General features: G+C 43.6%; 2 protein-coding genes and 1 pseudogene across 2 annotated transcripts; 2 read left to right on the top strand and 1 right to left on the bottom strand.

The window, feature by feature from the left end:
* The first annotated feature begins 75 nt into the window (after positions 1 to 75).
* On the top strand, positions 76 to 2,849 carry LOC123451873. Its single transcript, XM_045128420.1, has 4 exons — positions 76 to 259; positions 1,566 to 1,688; positions 2,151 to 2,253; positions 2,383 to 2,849. Exons 1-4 carry the CDS (start codon positions 165 to 167, stop codon positions 2,632 to 2,634), a joined length of 573 nt encoding a protein of 190 aa, XP_044984355.1. The 5' UTR covers positions 76 to 164; the 3' UTR covers positions 2,635 to 2,849.
* Positions 2,850 to 2,942: 93 nt separating this feature from the next.
* On the top strand, positions 2,943 to 3,856 carry LOC123396649 (annotated as a pseudogene).
* Positions 3,857 to 10,009: 6,153 nt separating this feature from the next.
* On the bottom strand, positions 10,010 to 12,127 carry LOC123395493 (atherin-like). Its single transcript, XM_045090496.1, has one exon. It carries the CDS (start codon positions 10,637 to 10,639, stop codon positions 10,112 to 10,114), a length of 528 nt encoding a protein of 175 aa, XP_044946431.1. The 5' UTR covers positions 10,640 to 12,127; the 3' UTR covers positions 10,010 to 10,111.
* Between the last annotated feature and the right edge of the window lie 7,765 nt (positions 12,128 to 19,892).

Below are 19,892 nucleotides of genomic sequence, written 5' to 3'. Positions count from 1 at the left end.
CGGGCTGTTTCGTCCCCGGCCCGGCCCATTTAGGTGGTCTGCTTGATTGACCTAGCCACGAAGGCGAGAAGGAAACAATCCCGCCACCATCTCGCCGGCATTTCCTCCCACTTGCGGCTGCAGCGGCGGCGGCGGCCACCGCGCCCACCGGTCGTGGAGGCAAGATGTCGTACATGCGAGGCGACCTGCTGACGAAGACGCGGAAACTGGTGAAGGGGCTGGCCAAGCCCGCCCCTGCCTGGTTCAAGGCCATGGAGCAGTCAGTACTCTCTCGATCCCTAGCTCCGCCTCTCCACTTCCGCCATGTTTTTGCTCCGGCCGTTTGATGTTGGTTCGGTGAATTGCGTCGAAATGAGAGATCCAACCTTGGTGATCTACTCATCGCATTTGTCCTCCATATACGGTTGATTGTTAGTACTGTAGTTGGTAAAACTAGGTTTGGTATTCACCACAACATAATCTGTCGGTGGCTCGATATTCTGATTTACTCCCTTACAACCCATAGGAATGATACCATTTCCTTTATCATTTGATTTGTCATGGTTACTTAGATGAAAGAATGCAGAAATGTCCCAATCAATGTAGTCCCATTTCCTAGAGCGAACTTTGCTCTGTTTTGCTTTTCAACCAGACTAGCATGTTTTTCAGAGTTTATTTGCACCTTGTGTGGCAAACCCGCATACATTTTCTATGCAAGCTTCAAACTCCACACCAAAATGTTAAATCTGTGGAATCTTATTTCGGTTATGTTTGATCCAAATATCCTGCAGTTTTTATGTTGATCATTAGCTGTGAGTGGTTTGTGTGAAACACAACGAACTCTACCCTACCCTTTCACCTGGCACATTTGTGGACTGATCACACTATGCAGTGCCATAAGTGTTATTTTACATCATGCACCTTGTCTATAATTTGTTTATCATGGCGCTATTTATCGATGTGCTCCATTTAATAGTTAGGTGAACAGATTTTCTTGGCTTGATTGTTGTCTTCCTTCATGATCTTCATGAAATATCCTACCTGGGGAAGGCAGAAGATATTTGTGGCTGAAGGATTCCTACATTAAGTTTGTCTCATTGGGTCCAATTGCTGTTTGCTGTAAACTTGAATATTTGTGAACTGGAGATGCTTGTCTTAGAGGGTGCTTGGATACGTTTTAGTCCCATGACTAAAAGTAGTGGGACTAAAACTTGCTAGCCTCACCCATGCTTGGATCCAAATACTAAAGAGACTAAAATCAAGTTAATGAGCATTTATTATCCTCCAAACCCTCCAATCCAGAACTCGCCTGTGTTAAAGGAGAGGAGTTAAATGAGGAGAGAGAGGACTAATCCACATTTTAGTAGGGGTACCCCTGACTAAATTTTTTTAGTCTCAAGACTAGTTTTAGCCCCTCTTTAGTCAGGGTGCTTGGAACTTTAGCCTCTTAAAGAGACTATTTTTAGTCAGACTAGTTTTAGTCCCTTGGATCCAAGCACCCTCTTATTCTTCTATGTGCTAATTCTCTTTATATTATATTCAATGTTGCTTGCTTTTTCTTTGAAACGCTGTTGCTTTTTTATTAGGGCACCTCCAGTCACATTCCCTAGAACCGATGGTAAAATCGAGAAGATAGAATTGCCTGAGGATGTCTATGTCAAGAGGTTCTTCAGAAGGCATCCAGATTCACTCTACCATGATGCCGTAAAGTAATTTTCTTGTTATAACTATCGTTGCAATTATGACTGTAAAGTATACAAGTTTTATGTGGCTCCAGAATTGCGGATGTGAATGTGTTTGGCCTTTTCTCCATTTTGTTTACAATTCCTTTTGTGAGGTTAATGAGGAATCATTTCAAATGTTACATATTACCTCCGTTTGGAAATAAGTGGTGTGATTTTAGTTCAAATTTGAACTAAACCCACGCAAATTGGAGTAGTTATTTTGAAACTTGATGCTCACCTTATTTTTCCTTTGAACTGGTTAATACAACTACATAATGGATGCGTTAGTCGTCAAAAGCTTTTGTTTGAAGGAGCTACAATTCTACATGTACAGACTAACAACTCCCTTTTCTGACGTTGCCTTTCTGTTTCACTCCCAGATATTGTCTTTCCCCACTCTTTGTGTCATACTATACACAAAATTTAATAGCTAAGCAATTCTTTCAGGATAAGTGGGTTTGCTCCACCGCCAGCAAGAGTTTTTGCTTGGCGTGTCTTAGAGTTGAAAGAACAGGGAGTCGAAGAAGATGATGCAATGGCTGTAGCAGATGTAATTTTCCTCTTCTAAAATATATCATTTGTTTCTTTGATGGAGCAGTAATCCAATTATTGGTCCTGCTCTGTCCAAATCTCAAGGTATAGAGTTATAACTCCTTGCATGACTAACATCCTCCGGCAGATGGAGTATGGAGCAGAAAAGAAAGCAAAGAAGCTAGCATACAAGGAACTGAAACAAATTGCACGCAGAGAAGGAAAGCAACCACCTCCAAATCCATATCCAAGCGCTATCAAAGAAATACAGGCAGAGGAAAAGAAGTATGTTAGGGACCGTTTCCATAACCCAAAGGTACTCGAGATCGTGAATAAGATGAAAGAGGACAGACAGATGTTTCTTCAAGATAGAGCAGCAGCATCAGGTGAAGGACAGTAACTGGTTGCGTGGACTCGCCAATTAGTTGCCGTTGCTTATGACATCAACCAACTGATATTTTAAACTCGACTGTGTTTAGTTTTTCTTATAAAAATAAAGTTGTGTGCACATTCAGAAGTTAGTTAAAGAACTAGCTGTAAGGGTTTGAAACATGTTTGGTGAGACAGAGCATTGTTTCTTTCTCATATATTTTTTACTATTTTTTTTCAAACTTACTGATTGCATCTCCCATATTGGTTTAACCTTAATGCTGTATGAAAGTTTCTCCGACATTGTGCAGCTTGATTGAAATAGGAATAGCATCTTGACCTGTAGTTTCCATCTGTCCCTATGATGAGCATTTTAGTAATCTGAGCACTCATTCAGTTGGTGCTCCCTCTTCAGTACTCTGCTGTGAGGTTGAAGGGGCCAATATAATCACGTACGCTGTTGAGATATGGCATTCTGAGGGACATGATGGAAACTGACCTTTTTTGTTGATTGCTTTTTCTTTGCATTAGCACCTCTTTACTGTTTTCCTATATATGTATATATACATGTTTCCTTTCGTTGGAGTTGTAAGTTATTCCTTTGTCTGCAAAACTATAGTATGAAAAATATATTAATGGTTCAAAAAGTAGAACATTATTTCTTTGTCACAGCTCATTTATTTATTTTCTCTGTTGTTGTTGAGTTTAATTTCCAATTTTCCTATATCCTTAATGCTCTGTTCTGGATTTCCAAACAATTTACAAGCTTTATTAGTTTGTTGCATATTGACAGGATGGTACCATCCTTGTTCTCCACTTTTCTCTCCTTATTTGTGGTTCGAGTAGTTTCCATCTGTCCCTGTGATGAACATTTTAGTAATCTGAGCACTGGTTCAATTGGTGCTCCCTTTCAGCCCTCTGCTGTGAGGTTGAAGGAACCAATGTTCCCACACGTGCACTGTTGAGATGTGGCATTCTGAGTGACATGGTGGATACTGACATTTGTTGTTGTTGTTGTTGGTTACTCTATGCTCCCTACTATATAGGTTTTCGTCTCTTAAGATTTTATATCTTCTGCTATTCATCTGGCACTGTAATTGTAAACGTTTGGTATCTTGAAATTTGATGTGTTCTCTCTGCAATTTGTGGTTTGTTTTTGCTCTTTGGTGAGCAAGTTTGTAAAGCAGGATTTGGAAACTGGACAAGCTTGATCTTTTTGCCCTGGTGATTGAAGGAATGATGTATCCGTCTCCTGTCAGTTTGTTCATCTTGCTAATATTCATCAGCTTTCCAATATCGCAGTTCATACTTGACTAGAAGGGCAGTCCGTGCTTAGCTGCGCCACTTATGTTCCTGGGGTTGTACAGGTTTTATTTTTGTGTGCTATTCTTTTTTCTGAAGTTGTGAAAATTATTTACGCCGGTTAGGCTTGACGTGTGGGGAAACAATAGTGTTTTCTTTTAATGTGGTGTTTGGAGGTGTCCTTTCTGGCCGTGTGATTCGAGGCAACTTCTAATAAATACGGTACACGTTATGTGAGGGAGTTACCTGTACTGTCGGACGCAACACCACCCAGGCACTTACAAAGGGTGTCCATCCATTGAGAGGTCGAACCACAAATCCAGGGCAATGACCCAGTCAAAATCGTGTCCCAATCTCAAATTAAATGAGAAGTTACTAATATTAGGGAGCCCAGTGAAGTTAGAGATGTAAGGGGTATTATGTTGAAATTAACATTCTTTTTTTAAACAAAAAATAGCATTTTGAGTGTGGACATCTACAAGTGACTTTCTTCAAAGGAGTACTATATTACGACGAAGTTTGAGCATCTACAGCTAGGCTCCTTAAACCCTTCCCAAATGTTCAGGTGGACTCACCCACTCTTTGATTGATACGCTTCATTGCATGTCTTCTCTTACCCCTTTGCTTCCTACATGATGTCTGTTAAATGACAAAGAGATGTAAAGATGAATAGTTGATCTTTATTGATGATGGGTACATCTGTATATAGAGTTATAAAGGACACCAAGTGAAAATGTGTCTGTTCGAGAAGGCATTAGGAACCGACGTCTGTTTTCATATGGGAACCGCCATCTATTCCTTAAGCATGGATTAATAGGATTAGTTAAATTCCAATAATGGCCAACTCTGGCAGCTAATCCGACTACAAGTCGATCCAATTGACTGGGCGACACTCCTCAAGGAGGAATCAAGTTCCAGCTTGCCCTAAGCATTGCCCTTTGCCAGTTGCGGATGGGCAGGGGTGGGAGCTTGAGCTTTACGACTGTTTTAGATCAAAACTCTCTTATTCCATGGGCAATCACAATATATATACAAGGGAACGGACCTGAGCGAAGAGATGTGTCCGTTAGCAGGGGCGTGAGAAAAGCGTTGTGACGGTTGCCAAAACAACCGCACTAGAGATTACATAGGGAGGATTGTCCCTTTAATTAAGAGAATTAATTAAATCCTAACACTCCCCCCTAATCCTTCCTTGTGCTTGTGATCGACCATCCTCGGAACAATCTCCTCCAAAAATCCTGTGGGAAAAATATGAGGAGTGTAGTGTTTGATATGTTGCTAAAACTCCTTCAAACCCAGTGGAAAAAATAAGGAGAAAATGTCGCAACATATAATGGTTTTTGTCTCCTTTAACTTAATATGAGAAAACTCATAGAATCAAGAAAACAATAAATATGCCGTATACACTTTCCTAAAAACCCCCGTGGGGAAAACTGAAAGTGTGACATATGTGCTCATGTTGATATTACCTCGTTAAAAACCTTCATGGGAACCTATATAGTAAACTCATGGAAGGAAAAAGAGTATAATATGATGCATTGAACATGAACAATTCAGGAAGATACCCCCCTGATTCTTGTAAATTTCGAAGTCGTCACATACCAACTCCATGAACATATTTCTGGAATGTAAAAGTTGGTAGAGACTTCATGAATAAATCAGTCACATGATTTAACTTGCAAGATATGCAATATAAATATATTGCTTATTAGTAACATGTTTGCATCTAGGCAACACAAGCAACATTATCTTTGAGATAATGGTTGGTGGATGTAGCCATGAGGTCTGTTTCGAAGACTCTTCATGAGAGGGCTACCACACCTAGTAGGAACACTAAGTTTGTCTATGATCCGACATAGTGGGGATCTGATCGATGTATCCAATAATATCGGTGTTCATATTTCTGTGAAACTGAAAAACCAGGACAAGATGTTTGATGCCTTTGGAGATATCGATAGATATTCTTCCCAACCAATTGTGTTTGATGGATCCAATGGCATTATGGAACGTTGAGTCCCAATATCTCATTTCCATCATCTCTTGGTCTAAATAGATATTTCTCTACATCTAGAGAATGAACTACCATGAGAGTTACAGATGGATAAGATTTGTCCACAATGAATTTCTTCAATATATTTTGGATATAGACAACATGGTATACCATAATGTATGAATGAATGTGCTCATGTTGTAGTAACGAGCGGTATTTTGGTTTACCAAAAATCCTTCATTTTAAACTCCGTCATTTAGATGATTACATGTATCGTCATTGCAGACATACAAACATGGATAATCATCATTGTAGGAGCAATCCTTGTGTATAAGGAACTCACTACGTCGGTTGTACCATATGTACCGACAACAATAAGTCGTATGGTGACTTACTGATTTTTACATAATGTATGTTGCATTTTGCATTTCGATTCAGAAGCGAGATTCATTTGAGAATCAATCATATATGTCTGAATCTAGTGATCCACATGGATATGTGATTACTACACCTATCAACTGCAGAGATAGATGATTTTATACTGCCAATGATATAAATTATCAGAAAGAGATTCCACCTCTGGAAAATAGTTAGGTATCTGCGTGAACCCTTGTGCTACAATACTTGCTCTATGTTTCACCACCTTGTTGTTCTCAATTCCGTTTCCAGAAGAAAACTAATGTAGGTATTGCTTATGAATACCTTTCTATTATTGAGCAAGATTATTTCTACCTAGATTGTACCCTTTGCTTGAGTTCAGTCCGAGTGTTGTTCACACTTTGCCATGGCCATGGTCTTTGGATCTGAATCATTTGAAAGATTTTGCAATCTAATTGAGAAATGTATGTCGACAATTGTAGACTTCTGGTTATATGATTCTCCGGAATCTATATATCAATATATCGTTGATGGAAATATCGTTACCCATGGTGACTACTCGCGATTTCCCAATGCGATTGAGTCAGGTATTCCGATGTCCCGGTCATTGTGTGCACTATGACCTGGGTTTGTGGAGGTTTCCCATTCACTGGGTATATACTACCCATTAGGTGTCTGTCAACGTGAAGTTGACTTGCATTTGCTGATTCATAGGCCTTGATATCCTTGCTTGCGAGAAGCTGAATCCTGATAATACCATCATCGTACTTCTCCCCCTGTTGCTTTGAACGGGGAGTTGAGTGGTTTTAGTTGGTACCTCCACTCTTTCCAATGTACTTTTGCAGGATTGTAGGATTGCGTGACACCTTTATAGTCAGTAAATGAATCTGGCAGGTTATTTGCAATGTGTTGCAAACCTTCTGAATGCATGGTTCAGATCTTTGAGTACGTGGATTTGAGGCAGAAATGTGTTGAACATTCCACTAATTTCCTGGCATTATTCACGGTACTTGAATGCTCCCCCTAATGCCTGGAAATATTCCTCATTGAATCAACATACTGGCCTTGAATAACTCCTCATGTGAGGGGCTTGATGTATTGACGGAAATACAGTTATTCCTCACATAGATCCCAACTATATGTTGAGGGGCCAATGATGTATGCCGGGTGGTGATGTCGGTATGCAACCGAATTACTGCAGATGGGAAATACTTGGTAGATTTCCACGTACCAAAGATAGAGGGGAATAATGGTATGCAGTTCTGTCATGGGCGTGTAAAACTGCATGACTCCAACGTCAAGTTGGTAAGTTGCAATTTCAAAATAAAGATCATGTAATGAGCTTAATTCTTTGGATATAGGATTCTACCAAACCATTTTGAGTCTAGACATTAGGACAAATTGCTAAACTTCAGTCCAAGGGCCATAGAGAAGGCACTCAAGGAGAATTATGCAATGTTATCCATTCGATTTGCATGAAATCGATGTCAGGAAAATGAGCCAATGGTTTTGTATGAGTAAAGCACACACTCAAGACCATCATGTAGATATGCCTTATAGAACCATGGAACACCTGAATAGTCTAGTCAATGGATGGGAAGAGTCACTTACCTCAACTTGATGTATTCAAGGAGTCTAAGTGGTTCAACGTAACTTTAAGGTGCGCAAGACTTAAAATTAGCTTCCTCGTGTCACATGTAGTGCACATAAAATTCAAATATTGTTAGAGTGTAGCATCATAATAATCATAAACCAATGGAATTGCTGATAGTTTCGATTTCAACCCAATGTTTGGATGACCAAGGAGAATATGCCAAGTTTGTCATGTACAAGACATTATGGAAAACTATTTTGGGCGCAACATGTCCTACGGATTTTGTAGTATGTGTAGTACAACCCAGATGATACATAGCGAATGTGCTTGTCATATCCCTTGCATATGGTAAAGAGAAGTCATTTCTCTTTGTTGTCATCATAAGTTTCGCGATGGAAACTCTTTTGACGGATACCTCTATAGTTTAGTAGGGTACGAGTTAAACCAGGAGCAATAATCCTGACATTACTCGAGTACCCACAGGGATAGTAAATATGACTCGAGTTGAGCCAACAAATACCTCATCGCGTCTAGCGATTTTAAAACATCTCTTTCTCTCGATGAGAGTGGAAACATTGGACTTCCCTGAGTATAGAGTTGTGATGCATATGTCCACAAGGCACATGTCATCTTTCATCGGATTGACCCCCGTAGAAATCCATATATAGACATGAAGATTCTTGAGAAAATCAATGTCTGATACATAGAATACATACAAATGTATTTGTACCAAAGTGCTGATACAATATATTGTGATATACAATATATGATGACAACAATACTTATGTTCTTATTAGAACGTCGTAAATGGACATAAATTATGTTGACCACTCAGGAGATTGAGAGACTAAACAATGTCTTCAAACATGTTAGTTGAGTCATATTCAACCACACGTTCTCTGTGTCCATAGGATCCCGTCATCACTAGTGATGTCGGGTTGAAGGTTGAAGTGAGCTTCAAGCCTTTTCCCTTGAGTTCATTGTGTCCCAAGAATTACTGATACAGAATAACCAGATGCTAAGATCTGGATCTAATGTCTTATAATGTATAAGACAACATTTTTATGTTAGTGGTGTGATCCTGGCCAGAAGTGTATCCTGGATTGCACACATTATCCGACGGGGCACAAGAGCGATCATGATGTCCATGGCCCAGATAGGACAGTGGTGGTCATTGAGGGAGAATGCCTCAAATTCTATAGCCATATGTTACCTCTATGGGTAAACCAGAGATAATTAATTTACATTGAGTAAATTAAAGATCATCATGGTAGATATTGTCATGAACTTAGCAAAATTAATGTGCATTTCAAGAAGTTGCGTTGAAACCATTAATGTGAATCTCAAATTGTTAAGTATGACACCTTGAAGATAATCTCCACAATGGAGTAGATCTCACAGCACTAAGGAGTATAATCTGATGAAATCAGTAGATACTCACTCGTAATACCTTATGTCATGACTTAAAAAAATGTGTTGGATAGCACTTTGTAAAGCAATCATATTGTCAAAGTGACAAAATAGAGGCTTTAATAGTAGTGGTGATAATCCGCAAAGCAGTAGATCTACACACTACCTTGTGATCCCAAAACATCAATTTGAAAAACAACACTTGGGATTTTCCACATCAATTCTTGCTTGTATCAAGCCAAAGGCTCAATGAAGATGAATTGATTCTATTTGCAAGAAATTAAAAATCTCAATTGCAAATAACACATGTAAATAATCTCGACATGTAGAATGACATGGAAATTTATTACACCACAATTTATTCTGGAGTACAAAGTACTCTACAGATATACACTACTATTGCAATGAATAGTAATGATGTTGCAAATTTGATGCTCAAGTGAAAAACTTAAATAGTATAGACCTCAAATTAAATGAGATGATCTTATATCAAATCGCAAGATAATTCAACAGGGTGAATTAATATATTGCGAGAGAAAATTAATCTCAATTGCAATGAGTTTGTTTTGCAAGAGAAGAAAATTCCCAATCGCAAACCAGTACCGTAGATGTACTGAAATTATCTTCGCAAGAGATTAAAAATCTCAAACTGCAAATGAACGTAATTAATCTCAGCACGTGATAAACGTGGAAATATATCACACCAACTTAAGATCTGGAATACATAGGTACTTAACAGAAAAAATGGTACTGTAATATATGTATCAGATTTAACGGTCTATAACAGGAATAAAATCACTGCTAGAATTAACTACAAAACAAGTTTTAGCCTATTCAATAATAGGTAAAACCACAAGGGTTAGAGTGCAAAACTTGCAAAGAGATAAGATTTTCTATCTCTTTCTCACGAGCAGTTCGTGTGGGGATTTCTCCCGTACTGCACTGCCACGCATTGGCTTGGCTTGCCGGCCTGGGCTGTGCATGGGGCGCTGTTGCGCGGGGGATCCGGCGGCTATCGCGGATGGGCGGCCACAGGCATGGTGCCACTCGTGGTCGGCAGGGAGAGGTCGGAAGGCCATGGTCGTCGCGCCGCCGGGCGGCGGCCGGGCGAGGTCGGGCGAGCGCAGCCGCAGGCGGGCTCGGGCGAGGGCGGTCGCGGCCAGACGCGGGCGGGCTCAGGCGAGCGCTGCCGCGGCCAGGCGCGGGCGGGTACGGCCACGTCCCGGCACGGCTGGGCGCGGGGCCGCGGGCACGACCACGGCCTTGCGCAGGGCGTGGCGCGGGTGGCACGTGCGCCTCGCGTTGGGAGTCGACGAAGACGACGCCGTAGGCGGGTGATACGGGAAGAAGACCGAGGACCATCACCGGTGCTGGGCGCCGCGCGCCAGAGAGCGTTGCCCTGCAGGGAGCCGCATCCCGTCGTGCGTCAAGGCGATGCCGGCTGCTGTCGCTGGCAGTGGGCTCGAGCACGGGAAGGGCCTCGCCGGGGCAAGACTTGTTTCCTGGCTTCCAATCATGGCCAGGAGCGATTGCGCTGCCGTAGCCAGTGGGAACGCCGAGAGCGTCCACCACGCGAGCTCCGCTACAGAGTTCATCTTCTTCTCTCTTCTTTTCCAGCAAGCCATCGACGGTGTTCTTTGTTCATGGCCTTCTTGCTCTTGCTTAGAGACTGGCTGATAATGTGTTTTAGATCAAAACTCTCTTATTCCATGGGCAATCACAATATATATACAAGAGAACAGACGTGAGCGAAGAGATGTGTCCAGTTAGCAGATATATATACAAGGGAACAGACGTGAGCGAAGAGATGTGTCCGTTAGCAGGGACGTAAGGAAGCGTCGTGACGGTTGTCAAAACAACCGCACTAGAGATTACATAGGGAGGATTATCCCTTTAATTAAGAGAATTAATTAAATCCTAACAACGGCCTCCTCGGTGGTACGGAGGGGCATCTAAAACTCCGTGTTGGCCGACCCACACCTGCATGCCATGACTTGCGAAGTGTTAAGATTTATTACACTAATGTAATTAGGGAATCTACTCTCTGTCCTCAACCGACGCCTCTTCCTATCTTCCTGGAACCGGCGTCTCTTCACAGAGCGTCGTGTCTGTCCGGGCAGTATATAATCTCTGTAAGTAGTAACGAATGATTAAGGAATCTGTTTTTCCTAAACATGAAGGAAGCAGGGTTCCCGGTACCCCAGTCCCAGCTCCTCTTGGCTGACGCACTAGGCAATGGGTGCTCTCGGCTGACGCACTAGGCAATGGGTGCTCGTGCTAGTGCTGCCTGAGTCGAAGGTGTTTGAAAATATAGAACTTGTATTTTCAGTGTTATGATTACCCTATTATTAATCCATGCTTAAGGGAACCGACGTGTGACGGTTCCAAACTTGGTAACCGCTAGCGGATGCTGTGAATAGACGCCTCTCCGGAGGCGTCCCTTGTACATGTATATAAATGAGATCATCAGTAAACTTTGGTACACTTGAATCATTCACTTTCTCTCTTGTTTTCTCTCGTTTTTATTCTAACAGGTTATCAACACGCTCTTGGAGAAGCGATCAACGCGATGGTTCCTCAATATGGCGTCGCCCCCTTAGCCTGGCGGAAAGGCCAGAAGAGAAAGCAACAATTTCGGCGGTCCCGATCTCGTGCAATCCTCGATTCCATGGAATTGGCCTCGAGCAGATAGAAATCAGAGTGAGAGAAGATCAAGAAAATAAGATCAAGCAGTGGCGATCATATAAAAATCTTTATCTAGTTGCTATAAGAGTAAGGTCTACTTTCCAATCTTAAATTTGGTAAGCTACAAACAGATAAGAAATTTGTACTTTGGCATTCCTGGCCACACACGCAACAGTTGGAGAGCGCCGATGCACGATGAGTTAGCCGTTGGCTTCGTCTCCCACGTCGGCCCTCCTCAGCCACCAGAAACAGCTGGCGTGCAGCCACTGCGTCTGTGTCCTCAACGTCCCTGCTGTATACGAAAGCGGACCGCAGCTAGCACGCAACATGGAGTCCACAACATCTCCACGGTGGCGCAGCCTCACCGCAATCTGTTGGAATCTGTGATGGGCTTTAGGCCCGTAAGATAATTTCAGAAATCTCCAAGGGTCCATGTAGGTGGTGGCATGACAAGGTGGTGGTGGAAAGTTTAGTCCCACTCCACTAGTGGAGTAGAAGTTGGACCCCTTTATAAGGGTCTCTCTTCTACATTCTATTGGAGAGTGAGAAGAGAAGAGGCCCTCGTGCACTCCTCCTTCGCCGCCCGCCTCGCCATGCCTCGTCATGACGCGCCGCGGGTTGCGGGAATGAGCCGAGCCGAGCTCATACCTACGCGCTTATTTTTGTCGCCTGAAACCCCGCCTCTCCGGTCCTGTACGGGAGAGGGGGGATTAGGTTTTTGGGGAGCGATCACGCGACTACTCGCCTCCTTCCGTCTGCTTCGTCTAAGTCTGTGTCATCCTCGTCATTGCCATGTCCTCACCAAGCAAAGCCGGCAGTCTCCTCCGCGAGAAAGCCGAAGCTGAGAAGAAGGCGGCAGAGGATGCTGCCGCCGCTACCGCTGTTGCTGCGGCCAAGTGGCTGACCGGAGGGTATAATTCGTTTACCCCGCTCTTGTTTATTTTAGTCCTATTAGTACTAGCTATATGCGTAGATGGTTTTTCTATATGCATAGTATTTGCTAGTATGCTCCGTGATTAGTATGTCATGAATCTAGTCAATTCCATTTTAGTAATTATTTCATGAATTAATCTAGTCGGAAAATTGCCTATTTACTCAACAATCCAAAAACCTAATGTGTGTAGGAATTTTTCGAGTAATGGTTTTGCTGCTGCACTAGAACCGGATAAGTTTACCTGTACTTATTTCAAGCGTTGGCAAACGAGAACCACCTTATGTCTCACGGCTACGAACGTGTTCTGGGTAGCCGGTATCACTCCTACGGAAACGATCACTCCTGAACAAGAGAAGATGTTCGCGGAGGCCACCGTCCTATTTCTTGGAGCAGTTATAAGCGTGATCGGAGATAAGCTGGTTGATGCATATTTACATATGCATGTTTCCAAAGAGCTGTGGGAGGCGCTCGAATCTAAATTCGGGGCCACTGATGCTGGGAGCGAGATGTATGTTATGGAGGAGTTCCATGATTACAAAATGGTTGAGAACTGTTCTGTACCGGAACAAGCTAATGAGATAATATGCATTGCTAAAGAACTTGAGGTTCTGAAGTGCAATTTACCGGGCAAATTTGTCGCGGGGTGTATAATCGTTAAGCCCCCTAATTCCTGGAGGAACTTTGCTACTACTCTGAAACATCAGAGGTGTGAATTCTCAATAGAGGATATCATCGGCCATTTGAGTGTTGAGCAAAACTCGAGAGCAAAGGACTCACATGGAAAGATGGTTGAAGGTCCTTCTGCTGCCAACATGGTACATCAGAGGAACTTCAATTCCCACAAGCCCAAGGGGAAGAATTCTGTTCAATAGAATACCTACTTTAAGAAGGGTAAGAGGACCTTCAAGAAGAACAAGAAGGGAGATGGCTGCTTCAATCGTGGTTCTGAGGAACATTGGGCCAGTAAGTGCCCAAACAAGTACAAGAAGCCATGGCATGACTCCAAGTCTACCAATATGATTGTGAGCAACAATGAAAGTGGTGCATCTGGGTACGGTAATTTCTTTACTGTATTTTTGGTTTGTCAACCTACCGATTGGTGGGTAGACACAGGTGCAAATATTCATGTGTGTGCTGACATATCATTGTTCTCTTCTTACCAGGTCACAGAACGAGGGTCCGTATTGATGGGAAATGGCGCGAGTGCTTCTGTTCTTGGTGTTGGCACGGTCGATCTGAAGTTTACTTCGGGAAGGATCGTGCAACTGAAGAACGTGCAACATGTCCCCGCCATCAAGAAGAATCTCGTTAGTGTCTCCCTTCTGTGTAGAGAAGGGTTTAAGTTGGTCTTCGAGTCTAATAAAGTAGTTGTTATGAAATATGGACTTTTTGTTGGAAAAGGTTGTGAATGCGGAGGTCTGTTCCACCTTTCCCTTGCAGATTTTTGTAATAAAGTCGTGAACAATATTCATTCGAGTGTTAATGAATCTGAAGTTTGGCATTCACATCTTTGTCACATAAGTTTCGGTGTTATGTCGCGGCTAGCAAAACTGAATTTAATTCTGAGTTTCACTTTAGCAAAAGGTTCTAAGTGTCATTCGTGTGTGCGAGCAAAGCAACCTCGCAAGCCTCACAAGGCTGGAGAGGAGAGACATTTGGCGTCATTAGAACTCATACATTCTGATCTTTGTGAGATGAATGGTGTTTTGACTAAAGGTGGAAAGAAATATTTCATGACATCGATAGATGATTCCACTAGATATTGCTATGTGTATCTATTAAATACTAAAGTTGAGGCTCTACACTACTTTAAAATATATAAGGCAGAAGTTGAGAATCAACTTGAAAAGAAAATTAAACGAGTCCGGTTTGATCGTGGTGGAGAGTACTTTTTGTGCGAAACACGACATTATTCACGAGAGGACGCCTCCCTATTCACCCGAGTCAAACGAGGTTGCCGAGCGAAAAAACCGTACTCTAACTGATTTGGTTAACGCCAAGTTAGATACACCGGGTTTATCCAAGGCATGGTGGGGGGAGGCTATATTGACTGCGTGTCATGTCCTGAATAAGGTTCCTACAAAAGATAATGAAGTCACTCCCTACGAGGAGTGGTCAAAGAGAAGGACGACGCTCTCGTACTTACGTACTTGGGGCTACTTGGCAAAAGTCAATGCGCCGATACCGAAAAAGCGTAAGCTTGGACCAAAGACTGTGGACTGTGTTAATTTGGGTTATGCTAAGAATAACATTGGCTATAGATTTCTAGTAGTGAAATATGAGGTACGTGACGTGAAGGTCGGTACAATTATGGAGTCGAGGGATGCTACATTGTTTCAGGATATTTTTCCCATGAGAGATATGCAAAGCACTTCTAGATAGGAATCTGAGGAAACTCGTGAGCCTGCCATTCCTATGGAATATTATGAACAAACACATGATGAAAATCCCGAGGAGGATGACGAGGAATCCCTTGGTAGGGGCAAGAGACAAAGGACTACAAAATACCTTTAGTGATGATTTCTTCGTATACCTCGTGGATGATAATCCCACTTCTATTTCAGAAGCGTATGCGTCTCCAGATGCTGATTACTGGAAACCTGCGGTCTGTAGCAAGATGGATTCCATCATGGCTAATGGGATATGGGAAATTACTGATTGTCCCTATGGTTGCAAACCATTGGGATGCAAGTGGGTGTTCAAAAGGAAGCTTAGGCCCGATGGTACGATTGAAAAGTAAAATGCTAGGCTTGTGGCCAAGGGCTATGCCCAGAAAGAAGAAGAAGATTTCTTTGATACTTATTCACGTGTGGCTAGACTGACCACCATTCGATTACTACTCTCATTGGCGGCCTCACATGGTCTTCTCGTTCATCAAATGGACGTCAAGACGGCTTTCCTGAACGGAGAGCTAAACGAGGAAATCTATATGCAACAGCGAGATGGCTTTGTGATAGACAACCACGAAGGAAAGGTGTGTAAGTTGCTGAAATCTTTATATGGTGTGGGACAAGCACTTATGCAATGGCATGAGAAGTTTAATACAACTCTGACATTTATTGGCTTCGTTGTTAATAAAGCTGACAAATGTGTATACTATCTCCATGGTGGGGGCGAAGGAGTTATATTGTGCTTGTATGTTGATGACATACTAATATTTGGAACCAAGCTCAAAGTAATTGAGGAGGTTAAGTCTTTTTTGTCTCAAAATTTTGAGATGAAGGACCTTGGTGCGGCTGATGTTATCTTGAACATCAAGCTTTTAAGAGATGATGAGGGTGGGATTACACTTCTGCAATCCCACTATGTTGAGAAGATTTTGAGTCGTTTTGGATATTTAGAATGCAAAATTTCTCAAACACCGTATGATCCTAATGTGCTGATTCAGAAGTTCAAAGGCACAACTATAGATCAATTGAGATTCTCTCAAATTATTGGTTCACTTATGTATCTAGATAGCGCAACGAGGCGTGACATCCGTTCGATGTGAGCAAACTTAGCCGGTTTGTTGCCAATCCGGGCGATGTTCATTGGCGTGCTGTTGAAAGAATTATGCGCTACCTGAAAGGTATTGTCAACCACGGACTTCACTATATGGGATACCCATCGGTACTTGAAGGGTATAGTGATGCGAATTGGATCTCTAATGCTAATGAGATGAAGGCCACTACTGGGTATATATTTACTCTTGGAGGTGGTGTTATTTCCTGGAAGTCTTGCAAGCAAACGGTCTTAACGAGATCAACAATGAAGCAGAATTAACAACCTTAGACACATCTGGTGTCGAAGCATAATTTGTTCGAGATCTTTTGATGGACTTGCCTGTGGTTGAGAAGCCGGTTCCGGCTATCCTTATGAACTGCGATAATCAGACAGTTATTGTCAAAGTGAAGAGTTCAAAGGACAATATGAAGTCCAACAAACATATAAGAATGAGATTGAAGTCTGTCATACGTTTGAGAAACTCCGGAGTGATAGCGTTGGATTACATCCAAATGGCTAAGAATCTGGTAGATCCCTTTACTAAAGGGCTATCACGTGTTGTGATAGATAGTGCATCGAGGGAGATGGATATGAGACCCACATGAGTTGCCATGGCAGTAAACCAACCTATATGATCGGAGATCCCATGAAGTAGGACGTGGGAAAACAAGCCAATGGTGAACTGAGGAGAGTAACTTTACTAACCAACTCCGTTGGAGATGCAATGCTCTCAGATACTATATGGTAGGATGACTACTGTCTTAATGTGTTCTAAAGCTTATGTGTAAGCAAGATGATGTCCTGCAGAGCGATCTTTGGAGGAACACACCTATATGAGCCCGACTGATGGTCACAGTCTATGAGATTGGGGTGATCTCTAGTAAACTCATGAATAGGCCACGAGTGTGACTGATATGCTCCACCCGAGGGGTCAGCCTTCGGTAGCCTAGTACTAGTAAGACTTGTGGTGAAGCTTCTTTACGCCAAAATGACAATTCAAGGCATAGCCCATTGTTCAGTCGTAAAGGTGGTGTAGCTGCTTGTTCTAGGTGAAGCTCAACCTTAGCAGGTCTTCATTGAAATGCTGGTATATCAAAACAGTGATTGGAACGAAGGAACACGATGTGCCCTTGAGATCTGGTGGGGGGTTGTTGAAATCTGTGATGGGCTTTAGGCCCATAAGAGAATTTTAGAAATATCCAAGGGCCCATGTAGGTGGTGGCATGACAAGGTGGTGGTGGGAAGTTTAGTCCCACCCCGCTAGTGGAGAAGAAGTTGGACCCCTTTATAAGGGTCTCTCTTCTACATGCTATTAGAGAGTGAGAAGAGAAGAGGCCCTCACGAACTCCTCCTCCGCCGCGTGCCTCGCGACGCCACGCCCCGTCACGACGCGTCGCGGGTTGCGGGAATGAGCCGAGCTGAACACATACCTACGCGCTTATATTTGCAGGCCTGGAACGGAGAATACGTAACGGATGCGCCATGATCTGAGACATCGGATCGTGGGCTGTTACTGACTCGGACGTGGGTTCAGCCCACGTCTCTCCACCCGACCGCCTATATAAGCAGGGCTAACGCCAACCCTAGCTGTCACGAGATCAGATCGCCTCTGCCTCACGTGCTTGTTCCTTTGCTGCTGCTACCTCCAGCGACTCCGTCCCGTTCACTGCGTATACGGTCGACGAGAGAGCAGGCCTCCAAAACCCCGCCTCTCCGGTTCCTGTATGGGAGAGGGCGATTAGGTTTTTGGGGAGCGATCACGCAATTGCTCACCTCCGTTCGTCTGTTTCGTCTACGTCCACGTCGTCCTCGTCTTCACCATGTCCTCACCAAGCAAAGCCGACCGTCTCCTCCGCGAGAAGGCCGAAGCCGAGAAGAAGGCGACACAGGATGATGCCGCCGCTACCGCTGCTGCTGCGGCCAAGTGGCCGATTGGAGGGTATAATTCATTTATCCCGCTCGTGTTTATTTTAGCCCTAGTAGTACTAGCTATATGCCTATTTACTCAACACAATCATCGGCCACAAGGACGGCGAACCGCGGCGCTTGCAGCCTGAAGGACGCGACTTCCGACAACACCCTCGTCGCGCACCTACCATCTCCGACGCATGCCGTCGTCGGTGATGCGGTGCCGCCTAAAGCGCGTGTGTCGCGGTGGATCCTCCCTTCGGCCAACGTCGCATGAAGTGTGCGCACCGTGATGGCTCCTCCCTCTGGCTGACTGTGTGCAGCCCGCCCGGACAGTCGACCCGACACGAGGCGTCCTCCGGCATGGATTTCGGCCTCACCGTGAAGCATGAAGGAGGTTGGTCCCGCGGGTCCCATCGACAAGGCGCCTTATCGGCCTAGTCCCCACGGGCATACATCCGACTCGGCCGCGGTGGAGGCGTCAGGCCTCCCTCGTCATGGCCAATTGAGTGGCTCGACAACCTATCGCCGAAAGACTTAGCGATCTGGCAACCTCCCGTGCAGCCCGAAGCGGTGGAAGCCGGACGTCACCGGTGAATGGGCCGACCGGTGGGTGGTAGCCACCGCGAGCATCGTGTTGTTGGGTCGAGATTGAGAGCTGCTGGTGATTTTTGAGCTATTTTTTAAATATTGCATTTTTTTAATTGATTTTGGAAAATATTGCATCATTTGATTTTTTTTAAATGTGATCCTGTCGACCTAGCCAGGATCAATTAGTCCTTGTCGGCAATGTCTAGGACGATAGGCCTGTCGGCTTTGCATGTGGGAACCTATCGGCCTTGGCTAGGAGTACTAATCAGCCTAGCCGTGACCAATTAGTACTAACTGGTGTTGGCAAAGCCAATAAGTGTATCAATTGTTTTGCCACGTAATGCACAATTTTTTATGTCCACGATATGAAAATTGCCCCTCTATAATTTTTCCCGCCAATTTTTCTCGCCCTTTCTTTCCCGCCTCAATTTCCCGCGAGGCTTTCGCGCCATTTCTTTCCCACCTCTTTTCCTGCCAGTTTCTTTCCCGCCTTGTTTCCCGCCATTTCTTTACCACCAATTTTTTCTGCCTCGTTTCCCGCCATTTCTTTCCTGCCAATTTCTTTCCCGCCTCATTTTCCCGCCATTGCCCTTGTCATCTGAGTCTATAAAAGGAGGCATCGGACTATCTTCCTGCATCATCGAGCCACACTTGAAAACACAAACGCTCTAGTCATTATGAGTTTGCCTTGCTCGGATCAAAGCATTAGGCCTAGGAAAGTGAAGAGTGCGAGTTTGCCACGGGGGGTGGAAGTAGTGCATTGTTGGTCCGGTGATCTCTGCAAGGAGAAGGAGGTGACAAATTTTTCACATTGGTTGGGCATGAAGTTTTTCATGTGCGCCAATTATGTGGAAGATCCAATCGTTTCAATTTTCCGTACAATAGGCCTCCGGTATGCTCATGTCATCAAGAATAAACACTTTGATGATATTATTGTTTACTTGATATTTATATTTATCTTCTTTTGTAGTCTCCTCCTCCTCTGTGTATGTTGTTGGAAATATGCCCTAGAGG

The sequence above is a fragment of the Hordeum vulgare genome, chromosome 5H, assembly GCF_904849725.1.
Source record: "Hordeum vulgare subsp. vulgare chromosome 5H, MorexV3_pseudomolecules_assembly, whole genome shotgun sequence".
Classification (NCBI taxonomy): domain Eukaryota; kingdom Viridiplantae; phylum Streptophyta; class Magnoliopsida; order Poales; family Poaceae; genus Hordeum; species Hordeum vulgare.
The sequence above is the reverse complement of the archived record's forward strand: the minus strand, read 5'-3'. Positions and strand labels throughout refer to the sequence as shown.

Excerpts from the sequence above, each read along its gene's own strand:
- LOC123451873 (XM_045128420.1), top strand. The coding sequence starts at position 165 with ATGTCGTACATGCGAGGCGACCTGCTGACGAAGACGCGGAAACTGGTG. Across the intron at positions 260-1,565 it reads TGGTTCAAGGCCATGGAGCA|GGCACCTCCAGTCACATTCC; the intron begins GTCAGTACTCTC and ends CTTTTTTATTAG. Across the intron at positions 1,689-2,150 it reads CTCTACCATGATGCCGTAAA|GATAAGTGGGTTTGCTCCAC; the intron begins GTAATTTTCTTG and ends CAATTCTTTCAG.
- LOC123395493 (XM_045090496.1), bottom strand. The coding sequence starts at position 10,639 with ATGGTCCTCGGTCTTCTTCCCGTATCACCCGCCTACGGCGTCGTCTTC.